This window comes from Balearica regulorum, chromosome 12, assembly GCF_011004875.1.
Source record: "Balearica regulorum gibbericeps isolate bBalReg1 chromosome 12, bBalReg1.pri, whole genome shotgun sequence".
Taxonomy (NCBI): Eukaryota; Metazoa; Chordata; class Aves; order Gruiformes; family Gruidae; genus Balearica; species Balearica regulorum.
Window position 1 is genome coordinate 667354 of NC_046195.1, and position 12033 is coordinate 679386.

Sequence of the window (12033 nt, forward strand, 5' to 3'; positions counted from 1 at the left end):
CGGGGCCGGAAGCGGAGGTGACGCGGCCGGAAGCGGAAGCGGGGCCGGGCGGGCGGTGGTGCCGCCGCCGCCGTCGGTGCCGGCGATGCTGTCGCTGGATTTTCTGGACGATGTGCGGCGCATGAACAAGCGGCAGGTGCCGAACCGGGGGCGGGGGAGGGCGGGGGACCGGGCGCGCCCCGGGGAGGGGGGACGGGTCGGGTCGGGTCGGGTTGTGTCTGCCCTGTCCTGGCCGGCCGCGGAGCCTGACTGACCCCGGGCCGCGGAGCCTGACCGGCATCATCCCCCTTCCCCCAGCTGTACTACCAGGTGCTGAACTTCGGTATGATCGTCTCGTCCGCCCTCATGATCTGGAAGGGGCTGATGGTGGTGACGGGCAGCGAGAGCCCCATCGTGGTGGTGCTGAGGTAAATCCGGCGGGGGGGGTTAAGTGTGGGCTCGTTCAGCCGTGAGAGAGAACCGCGAGGCTGGAGAACCGCGGGCCCCGAGGAGGTTTTCCAGAGGGATGGGACAGCTGGAGGCTCCTGTCCCGTCCCCGGCGGGCGAGGGGCTCTCCATGGCAGAGGAACGGGCAGGGGAACAGGAAGTGAGTAATGAGGCTGGCAGCCTTACGTAAAAATAGCATCTCGCTCTTCATCTCGCTGGGTTGTACGTTAGAGAGGTGGCCCTGAGGAAAGGGAAAGAGGAGGGAGGGTTTCAAAGAAATGCAGCTAGAGCGCAAGCTAGGTGTTCCTGGGTCGTACCAAACCTCCTGGAGAAATGCTCGGCAGTGTAGGTGAAAGAGACTTGAAAAAGGAAGGCCTCGAGGCAGGGGGTGACCAGCCCGCGGCTTGGGAGGGATCGTCCCTACATAAAAGCAATGTTTGCGGCAGAGCTCGTCGTCTCGTTGAGGCTAACGGCGCTTCCTGTAGCAGAAGTTGCGGTAGCAGAACGTGGCGGTGCGCAGGTGCCTCCTCTGTGGCTGTCTGCAGGTCTTATTGCTGCTACATGAATAGCTGGAATATGTGGTCAGCCTTGGTCAGCGAAAAGGAACTTGAAATCTTTGAGATACCAGGCAATAAATCGTGTAGTGAAAAGGAGTTGTTGGGTCTTTTAAATGGGAGCTGGCTTGCTGAAATGCCTGCTGAGCTTTATTTTGTGTTACATTGCATCCTTAAAAGTATCCGCTAACTCTTCTTTCGCAGCTGCTTGGTTTTTTCCTGGCCTTCTAGCCAGCTGTAACAAGGCCAGGAAAAGGGGATCCTTAGCTCTTTCATACGAGGGTTATCGCTCTGTAGCTGGATATGTTTTAGGTGTTGCATGTTGCCCTGCAAAAGCGCCATGCAGCGGGTACCACCAAGCGTGACTCCCACCCTCCTGCAGCCGAAGTTCCTGGGCCCCTGTCGGGTGCTGGCGCGGGTATCGCACGGAGCCTGTTCTGTGGCCACATTGGCCTTTCTGTGTGTTTCTACATCCGTGTTAATTACCACGTGCTGTTTAACAAAGCTGCCTCCTGATGGGTCTGTGAAGTACAGGGGAGATGTTTCACGCTGTTCCTCCCAGTGAGTAAGGCAGGGGCCATTAGGTCATGTCCCTTCTTCAGCGATGTGATCTTCTATTCTGAAGAGCATCTTCTGCGCTGTCTCGAGATAAAACATGAACGTATGTGGTACTTAAAGTTCATCATTTTGTTTTGTACTGCATTATTTATTTGGAATTAAGAAGGTTAAGTATTTTGTAACAATTGCCATTTACAAGACAGGAAAAAAATAACTTGAATAGCAGCGCCTGAAATGAGATCATTAAGCAAAGCGATGAATCACAATAACAAATTTTTAGCACGCCCGTCTGTCTGTTCCAGATGGGAATACAAGAGCCCGTATGTTTTCAGTGCTTTGTTCGCGAGGATGATCTGTCTACCTGCAAAAAAAAGTAAAAATAAATTAAATAGAAAAAGCTTCCCACCACTGCAGTGTTGCCAGCGTAGCCCTACCGATGAAGAGCTCAGAAGTTGAGAAGATCCTGCTTGTCATCAGCCTTGTCGTTATTAAGAAAGCAGAAGGCTTTTCCCATTTGGTGTGCTTCTAACACCGGCTGCTGGCAGCACACTTTTCCCAGCAAACCTAAACTGCGGGTAGTGTGGTGATTGAAAATCTGATTGTAGTAGAGGTTATTGTAATAATATTGTAAAATCTGATTGCAATAGAGACTTGCCTGGTCTCCAGCGTGGTTTTCTTAGGAGCCCTTCAGTGAGGTTCTTGTGAGATTTTTCTTAAAGGACTATAAACTCTGAAACCTGATTCTGAGCGTTTAAATATTGTTGAATTGCTCCTCTTCTCTTTTTCAGTGGAAGCATGGAGCCTGCATTTCACAGAGGAGATCTCCTGTTCCTCACGAACCGAATTGAAGATCCAATCAGAGTGGGAGAAATCGTGGTCTTTAGGATAGAAGGAAGGGAAATTCCTATAGTCCATCGCGTCCTGAAAATTCATGAGAAGTATGTCAAGAATTTGGGGAGTTGTACTGCGGATGTTTAGCGAAATTGTATTTTTCCTCATCTCCTTGGGTGAACAAACAGGTGGGATGTCAGTAACAGATATCCAGGTGCTGTAGGAAGTAACGTAGAAGTTTCAGACAGACAAAATGTGCCCTCCCTGGTTTGCTTGTAAAATCATCCAGCAGAACGCACAAGCTGGGGAGCCTGTGCCAGTATCCTGGACTCCCCATGTCACTTAATGTCTCCCGTGCCATCACTCCATCCCAAGCCACTACGTCACGTTGCTGTGTTGTCTCTCGTAGGTACGGCTGCATTTGTGTGTGTGAAGTGACTCATTTGTAGAGGTAGAACTTGTGAAGAAGGGTATTTTGTGCGTAGGGTGCATTATTTTAAAGCTTGTCTTTACGGTCCTGGTTCCTGCTCTCATGTAAAGGCAGGGTGTTTCTTTCCTTCTCTGTAGGAAGTTTTGCATTGTTATACTTGGAGTCTCTGTGTGCTGTGCTCCCTGTGTACTGTTTGTTCTCTAAACACTTCACAGGTTGCATGTCTGAAGGAATGAAGCGCAGTTGCTCTGGTCTGATTGCTGAACAGGGCTTGGTTTTCCAAGCAAGGCTTCCTCTGCAGCCATGAGCCTTCCCATTTTACTGTGACTGCTCTGGGTCAGTGTGTGGGGGTACAAACCAGCCCCGCAAGGCATTTGACTGAAAACTGAATCTCTGGTTCTTCACGCGAACTCTGAGAGGGCAACGGTTGGGTGGGGTCCCAGCGTCTGTTTCTGCTGCAATATGAATGAACCGGGGCTATACCAGTGCTCGGAGATCTTGTTCCTACGTTAAGTGAATCACTCGAATTGTACGTAAAGGTGGTATCTGAGGATTGCTCGAGTCAAGTGAGGTCGATGGGATAGAGAAGGGTCCCTTCCCCCAAGCGTGCATAGCAGCCATAGCTGTTGGGATGTCCAGACCATTTGTCTGGCCCAACGTCAAGGTCGACCAGCTCCGTGCACACAGATAGTCCAGCTGAAGTCCTGGCAATGAGAGAATGGCACCTCTCCCAGTAGACAGAGCAGATTCTTTGCTGTCCAGATTTATTCTGTGCCAAAAACTTTTTAACAATGTCAGTTTTCAAAGTACTTTACTTTGGTAGCACTAATTTAAAAATAAGGTCAGTGTATTTGGTAAATTTGATATCTAACATTGCACGTGCACTTTTTGTGATGTCTTGGGAACTCTTCTAAGCGAAACGCTATGTTCTTCCTCCTCTATTGCATGCCAAAGGCTCAGCTGGGCTCTGGTGCTGCTCCTTGGGCTGATTATTGAGGAGGTAAGAAAGGTCAGGGTCTCCTTGCTCCACTCTCAGCCAGCGTATGGGAAGGAGAAGCAGAAATGTGCATTCTTTGCAGCAATTCATCTCCAGATACTACCCACCGCTGTTTTTTTTTTTTTTTTTTTGCCTGGCTCTATCTCAGCACTAGGTATTGAGGTATTCAGCACTTTTTTTTTTTTTTAACAGAACAGGACCTTAGCACCAATCCTAGATTCTGTGAAGTAAAGCCATTCTCCAGTATTTTAGGTTTCATTTAAATAAAACAACCAAGCACAAACCTGATCTTTGTTAGGCAAATTTAAAATCTTTATGTGACGTGAGGCTGGGCGCTGAAGGCAGGACTCTGAGGTATCGGTTGCTGCTTTTACTATTTAAAGAACATTTTTCTCGTGCCAGTTTGGAATTCAAGAGCGTCCTCTGAATGGCTGGAGTTTCCCATTTCTTCCTGTAGTTATGGACTGAATATGAAAACTGTGAAAAGTCTCTGCAAAAGCTGACAGGAGCATCAAAACAAAGGAAAACAGAACCCCTGTTCTCCGTGATTTGGTGGCCACTCGGGCTCCAGTTCACATCAGTATTGTTTCAGTGAGGAAATGGTTTTTTACTTGTGAGACTTTTCTTCTTTGTTCAGAGCAAAATTGAGTTCATTCTTTATCACTAAACACAGAGTCTGCGGTAAAAATTTACTTAGTGGTTTTGGTGCAGGACAGCCAGACTGGATTTCATTCACCTTTCAGACAGCAGAGCCACTGTGCTGTGGGCTTCTTGCGCCGGTTCATGATAGAGCATTGAATCCGCTCAATAAAACGGTGCGCTCCTACGCCATCAGTCTTCAGAGCTGAAATGACATTATCTGCACCTTTGGGTATCTTCATCTTTTTCCAGACTATCCATAAGCTCCTAGAGTGTTTGCTGCTCCCACACTGTAAGCCAAATGTGCTTTGAAGAAAGATCTGTTCTTTTTTTCCCCCTTTTTTTTCCTTCCAAACTTCTCCTGTCAAGTAACACCCATTGGTATTCAGGCATGACGAAAACAGCGTGAGCTGTGTGAGAAGATCTTCTGCATGCTTTCCTGAGTTGTATCCGATCTGTTGTTTCTGTGAGCAAGCCGACAGAACCGAACAATGAGAAGGCTCCTGCCCAGCACCTGCCTTCAGATGCCAGAGGGAGAGCGGCCGGCCGATGCCCAAGGAGCGGCACGAACTGCTGCTTCTAAGCAAGCACTGCCGGCTGTCCAGCAAGCTGAGTGGAAATGACTGGGGAAGGGCGTGTAACGTGGTGTGTAAAGCTAGAGCATAACAGCAGCTGTTTCCAGGTCAAAGCAAAGGTTCATCTGCTCCAGGATCCTGTTTCTCACCAGCTAATTCACCTCAGGATGAATTAAATACTAGAGAGAGTGTGTAGCAATAGTTTCCCTGCTTTCAGCAAGTTACGATTTCAGGCACAAAATGACAGTTCTTTTTTACATGGACTACCTGGTCGCTTTTTGAACCGATACAGTATTTTGGCATCCAAAATATCCTTCCAGAGAGACGTGATTTAGTTTGTACTGTGTTAGTTAAGCATAACACCTTCTCTGGCTTGTTTTAACCTGTTACCTCTTGAGTTTCACGTGGTGCTCTCTAGGTCTTGTGTTGGAAGAGGTGCTGAAAAGCTGTTTGATTGTTGCTGTCTGTGTCGTTTGCATTGGACTACCGTCATATCTCCCATTAGTTCTGTCTTTTCCAGGCTGAAGAGTCCTGGTCTGTTGTTTCTTGTATGGAAGTGGTTCCAGGCCTTGTTATCCGTTTCTGAACCTTTGCCAGTTCTTCTCTCCATTTCAAAAAAAAGGATCTAGGGGGTTCAGAACTGCACAGAACATTCAAGATGTAGGCACATCGTGAGTTCATGCAGTATCATAATGGTATTGTTTGTTTTGTTCTGTCCCCCTTTCCTAATAATTTCTAAGTTTCAGCTTGCTTCTGACCACTACTGGGTAGAACTGTATGCTTTAACCCCAAAATCTCATTTTGGGTGCTAGTATGGAGCCCAGAACCCAACATTTGTATATGAAGCAAGAGAAGCATCGACATGAGAGAGGTCAAAAGCAAAGCGATGATAGCTGTGTCTTTGCTAGAAATGGCTCATCCTGCTGGTTAAACTCTGCCGGAAAGCTTGGCTGGGGCCAGAGTTCATTCTTCCCTTGGCAGTTTTTTTTCCAAACCATCTGCTTTCCGCTGCATTTGACAGAGTGTCCCTTTTTTTATCCTGCTTGAACTCGTAGGACACGATTGCTTCTAATCTCTTTGTGTTAGTCTCTACGCACTTGTTCTAGAGCAGCTTTTAATAAGTTCTTTTTCTCTGACTTACCTGTCTTGTCTCTGCTAGGCAAAACGGTGACATCAAATTTTTGACAAAGGGAGACAATAACGCCGTTGATGACAGAGGGCTGTACAAACGAGGGCAGCATTGGTTGGAGAAAAAGGATGTAGTAGGACGAGCAAGAGGGTAAGTGAAGTTGAAAAAGACGTGGCTTTTTACACTGCCTTCCCCCAATGCCATCTGCTAATCCCCCTGTCCTCTTGAACTCTCCCTGCTGGGTTTTTGTGACCTGCCTGAAAGCATTTCAAAAGGTGCTGTGGGGAGTTAAAAAACAAAGGTAGTTCAGTTCTTAGCAGGGCTTAAGTGAAGGTATCAAGCTGTCAGCTGCATCCTGAGATTTCGATGCTAGATCAACAGTGATGCGAAAGCAGGGCGTGTTCAGCCATGATCAGAATTTTCATCAAAATTATTCTGCAAGGCACGGTCTTATTATGCATGAGTACACACCCTTGAATATGGTTTGTTTTAATAGAACCTTTATTCTTGTAGATTTGTGCCCTATATTGGAATAGTGACTATCTTAATGAATGATTATCCAAAATTTAAGGTAAGAGCTCTTTCATTTTCTGCCTCCTGCTCCCACCCCAACTAGAATTACTTCATGAGAGCTTTATATGCACAGGCAGAACCATTTACCCTGTATGTTTGCTGCTGTTACCACATCTTTAGATGTGAACGTGCACGCTTGTGTCTTCTCTTCTTTCTCTTACAGTATGCAGTCCTCTTTTTACTGGGTTTATTTGTGCTGGTCCATCGAGAGTAGCCTCTTGCACTGAAGTATGAGGTGAAGGTGCCGTGGATTTTTTTAGATGAACGTTCTCAGTAGATGATGGTCCGACATGCCAGGAGGAAGAAGAAAACATGCATTTCAAAGCTTCTTGCCAGTTTGGGTTTGTTTTGGTTTTTACTGCATAAGGGCGAATGTTTGTCATAGTATTTCCAATGGTTTGTCACATTTTAGCATTTTTAGTGAGTTTTTTATATTAAAAATTTAAGCCAAACTGTTCAGTGTTTGTACTTTGAAGCTGAGCTTCCTCTCAAAGTGCCTACAGGACTGTGTCCTCTAAGTCCGTGCCTCCACTGGGCAAGCGTGACCTCTCCCTGTGCTGACCGAACTGTCAAACGGCGAGCTGTGGAGGTGATGTTTTTTCCAATTCAGAACTGGAATAAAGATTTTGCATCTTGCCCAGTATGAGCCCTGCCACGTTCTTCATTCTTGCCCCGAGTGCAGCCTCGTTTCCCTTGGGGGGGTGGTGCCTGGACTTTGCCGTTGCAGATTGACTCCTAGAGCCTGGCAAACCAACTTATCCTCTAATGAACAGTAGCAGCTGCTCCTCTCCTTTCTTTTTGGAGAGTAAGCAGTCCTGAGCTGTAGATCCATTCCATATTTCTATGTTTCTGTAAATCACACTGAAATAATCCGCTTAAAGACTGTGAGGTGTTTTGGGCAAAGGATTACTTTGTGGATAAGCTGTGATTGCAGCACTAGGTAACAGAAGAATTGAGATGGGAAATACCCATAGCTCTTTGGCAGGGATGATTTAGTAGGATGGAATAGTAAAATTTTCTTAGTTTTGGAAACAGGTTTTAGGTCTCTAATGATCCTTGCAGCTGGCCATGTCTTACAGCTCATCTGAAAGCTACAGAAAGGCCAAGCCTCCATGGCCCTGAGGTCTGAAAGAAGAAACCGCTTGTCACCACGTGCAACAGCTTTTTTGGGTAGAGTGATGCTGCTTGTGTAGACATGATGTCAGAGGGCAGCCCAAGGAAGAGGTACAAGGCAGAGCCAGCTTCTATATAAAGTTGTGCCACCTGCACTGAGAGAGTGATGATTGTAAGTAAGTCACCTCGGTGATGTCTGTACCGACCCACGAAAGCGTTTTATTTCCCCTTCGCTAGGGCAGATCTTCACAAGAGCAGGCAGTGGGAGCGCGGTGCTGTTGCTACCTCCGGCCAGGGTTGCCTGACCCCTTGTGCAGTTTACTCACCCGTTGTCTTGCTGGGACAGCTTCCCCCAACAGCGGGAGCCTGTCTGCTCCCCATCTGCGCTTTCCCTGGCTTAACAGCTCCTCTCAATCTTGCAAAATCTGCAGACAGTTCTGTGCGTTCATTTCACCGCATCCTGCGTTCCCTCTTTGTGACTGCTCCAAGGTTGCACAGCAGCAGGGATCATTAAAGATGAGTACTGCTGCCAAGCACGCAGCTTGTGTAGGGTAAAAACAGGCAGGGCAACAACCCAATGAAGCGTTTATGGTCTGTGTTTAGTTTCTCGCATATGTACATTAGGCTTGTCAGGCCTGTCCCATCTATGGAGGTGACTTGTGCCATTAGTTCTGTCCCTGGGACGAATTTGCTTAACGCTCAGCGGCTGGGCTGATCAGTGGTATCCCAACAAAAGTGAGTTTAACAAGTCATTTGTTCCCTGGGTAGGATGAAGCAAAAAATCTTATGTTTGGGACACTGCAACAAGTCTACAAACAGGTCCAGCCCCTAGCACTGAGCCTGTGGCTCTAGGAGTAATCATCACTTAGTAATTAAAAAATGGTCATAAAGTCCATAAAAGAATTTGGATACAGAGTTTCTCCAAAATGCTTGAGTCATGGATGGGATGTTTTGTCAAAAGCCAAACGTGGGCGCAGCAAGGGAACACAAAATCTGTCTTTGAGAGCTGCTGTCAGCATGGAGCACCTTCCTGAGGGCTTGGAGCAGCATTTCTGCCTTTGCAGGCAGCACTGAGGCCAAGTCTAGTCCCTGCTTTGCCTTTAGCTTAAACTGGTTTTGTGCATAATTTTTTTTTCAACTTGGGCTCACGTAAAGGACTGAGTTGAGCTCTTCTGAAATCTGCTAATCAACACCTCCCAGTGAAAACTTGCTGAAAATGCTGCTGTTGCTGTTCTGAGTCCTCTCGCTTTCGCACCTTTTGCAAAAATCTGAGCATGCAGAAGCAGTTGTGTTACTGTTGCTGAGTTAATTTTAACAAAAAAGGCTAAAATACAAAAGATTTATGATTGTAGGGGATGCAAGGATTTAGCTCTTAAAGACCATCTGCTGAAATTCCCAGTTATGAGAGAAAAGAAGTATTCCTTCTGAGATGTTGGGAAATAATAGCGGACCCATCCTGCTTGTGGCAGGATTACCCTTGCTGGCGTTGCTGGCAGTAGCAGTCTGTGTGGCAGAGGACACGCACTTGTTGCCAACATGGGTGGACACCCACGCCTTGACGCACGTAGGAAGGTGTGCCTGTCCCAGCCTTGCTCTTGCATGATGCTATGTGAAGTAATTGAGCCAGAAGCACTTAAAAAATGGAGAGCAGTTGGGGTGAAGGGTGGGATGAAGCCCACTGCAGCCCAGCTTCAGTGGGTTGCTCTCTTCAGGGTTTGTGGACGCTTTAAGAACAGAAACGATTGCCCTAAATCGGGGGGCTGCGGTCTGAGACTTAGGAATTCATCTCTGTGGCCCGTGTTCTGCCTATTTTCAGCTCGGTGTAGCTGAGAACGTGGTTCTGTGTTATCTGCAGTTGTGAAATGAGGTGTTGGCTCTAATTAGAGCAAGGATAAATAAGCAGTTAATCCACTCACAGCTCGAACACCCACCAGCTCCCGCGCTGCCTCCATCACCTCCGGCATCCCTGTAACGCCTTTCCTGCCACAGTGGGAAGAGAGGGCGCTGGGGACGAGCCTGCACAAGCTGGAAACTGAGAACGTGGGGGCAGGATGACAAAGAGTTGTTGCTGGCTCTGTCCCCACCAGACTCATTCTGCTTTGCTGAGCAGAAAAGCTACAGAGCGTGCAGGATCTCTGGTTCAGCTGGGTGCTAATGCCGAAATGTCTGGCGAGCACTGCTGTGCTCCCGCAGAACCATGGGTTTTGCTGTTAGGACTTGATGTGTCTTTGTTTCTTATTTCAGTTTTCTTCTTTTTGTTAAAGGTGAAGCTGTCAGGCCGGCTCCAGCAAAGTCTTTGAGACTTAAGGCTTAGGAAAGATGTAGATCTTTGTGTCACAACAGGAATGGGATTTGTTTGTAAAGTATGTGGGTGTCGAAAGGTCTGGTTTATAAAGAAAGAAAAAAGAAAAAACTCTGCCAGGGCTAAGAATGCTTCTGTCTCTGTTGTGGTTACAGCCAAACAGAGCAGGTTTTCTGGTAGGCAATTTCATTGCTTAATTACTGTTCAATCACATCCGTAGTTCAGGGCACGGATTCCTTCATGGGTAGAGCTGTTCCACTGACTGAAGCAATGCTGGGCTCTTTCTGATCGTTGCTAGAATTTTGCTGGGTGACTTTTCATATCGAAGCTAAATGCATAAGCGAAAGCACAATGGATGGGAGGTGAGCTGTGAGGAGTAATGTGCTGAAAGTTGATGCTCCGTGAGACAAAGGCTGTCTTTGTATGCTTATGATGCTTGAACGCACGGTTGTCAGTTAAACAGTAATAAGCATTACACTGTTTCATCCAGATCTGTCGCTGCGTATTGCTTAGCAGGGGTCCTAGGGCTTGGATTTGTAAGATGATGGGTTGCGTACTTTCTTTAACAAGACCCGGTAATCTCATGGTGGTTTTCCTGCCCTTCAAATCAGAACAGGTCAACCTTATTTTTTCTGAGGAGAACCTGCAAGGCAAAGACCACTTCCTGCTGGAGAAACGTATGAATGCAAGCCCAGCACGCAGCTCCCAGAATGGGCTAAGCTTGTTGGCCAAAGGAAGGAGAGGTGGCTTAGGCAGAGTGTGTCACTCAGGGATGGCTCCTGTGCTGGAGCAGGGGAAATGCAAAGCAGATGTTTGCGTATCCCGGGCTGAAGACCCACATGGTGTCTGTGACTCAGTGGCTGAATCAGATGAGGAGTGTCCTGGTTCCAACCCGCAGACTGCAAGGTGCGCCTGGGTGATGCCAGAAAGGCACGGTCTGGTCTTCGCAGTTCCCATCAGTGTCAGCAGCTTCTGGAGGAGTTGATGCGTAGTAGATGACTGATCTGGCCATCTCACCACTGGCTGCTGGGAGAAAAGAAGTAGAATTAGCATCTGCATTGCATTTTGAGACAATTTAATAGCTTCCTGCCCCTTTTACCTTCTCCCCTCCCTTGCAATACTTCCATCCCTTTGTCGTCTTGCTCATCCATCAGGAAGCCAAAGGTATCTGCAGAGGTAGCTCCGCCAGCCTGAGGCACGTTGGATTCAGAAGGGGCACAGTGGCTTTCCTGCCAAATCTGCCTTGTTGGATCTAGTTAGCCATAATTGGGTGGTAGTCTGCCCAGCCATGAGGAGCCCTCTGCATGGTAGCAGCTTTTCTGCTGCTGGGTGCTCATCCCTGCTTACCCCTCAATTTCTATAAAAGACCCACCAGCTCCTTCACACGCAGTCCTGCTTCCCCATGGTCCCGCTGGCTGAGCACGTCGTGTGTTCCTGCTCATGGGGCGATGCATACGCATGTCCGATTCTAGCAGCTCCTTTGAATGCTTCATCTAGCAGAGTTCCCTAAACCTCAGGGGAAATCGAGTATCTCCACAGAGAAGAACAGTCTAAATAGGGATGGACTAGAAATGCCCCCTCTGTGATCCAGGACAGAGCAGACACGCGCTCTGTCTCTTGCTCCCTCTGCCCAGCTCCTCATCTCTTGACCTTTTTTGCTCCTTCTGTTTAATAATTTAAAAACACTTCCCGGAGCTCTCTCTGCCAAGCATCTTGCTATCACCTTTCTTTTCCAATCTCTCCTTTCCCTGTAGAAACTAACCTTGCAAGGGTTTCAGTTTCCAGAGAGACAGAAGTAAAAATAATGTGGAGAAAATGAACTTCAATTTAATTTCTCTGAACCTCAATTCACTCAAACTGGGATGTCAGGTTTCTGCTACATAATTCTGGTCAGGACACTTCTGAG

The 12033-nt window shown here is 47.4% G+C and overlaps 1 protein-coding gene across 1 annotated transcript; it reads left to right on the forward strand.

Moving 5' to 3' along the window:
* The first annotated feature begins 27 nt into the window (after positions 1–27).
* SEC11A (SEC11 homolog A, signal peptidase complex subunit) lies at positions 28–7164 on the forward strand. Its single transcript, XM_075764952.1, has 6 exons — positions 28–136; positions 298–407; positions 2327–2476; positions 6170–6289; positions 6653–6710; positions 6876–7164. Exons 1-6 carry the CDS (start codon positions 86–88, stop codon positions 6924–6926), a joined length of 540 nt encoding a protein of 179 aa, XP_075621067.1. The 5' UTR covers positions 28–85; the 3' UTR covers positions 6927–7164.
* The last annotated feature ends 4869 nt before the right edge of the window (positions 7165–12033 follow it).

Excerpts from the sequence above, each read along its gene's own strand:
- SEC11A (XM_075764952.1), top strand. The coding sequence starts at position 86 with ATGCTGTCGCTGGATTTTCTGGACGATGTGCGGCGCATGAACAAGCGG. Across the intron at positions 137-297 it reads GGCGCATGAACAAGCGGCAG|CTGTACTACCAGGTGCTGAA; the intron begins GTGCCGAACCGG and ends CCCTTCCCCCAG. Across the intron at positions 2,477-6,169 it reads GTCCTGAAAATTCATGAGAA|GCAAAACGGTGACATCAAAT; the intron begins GTATGTCAAGAA and ends TGTCTCTGCTAG.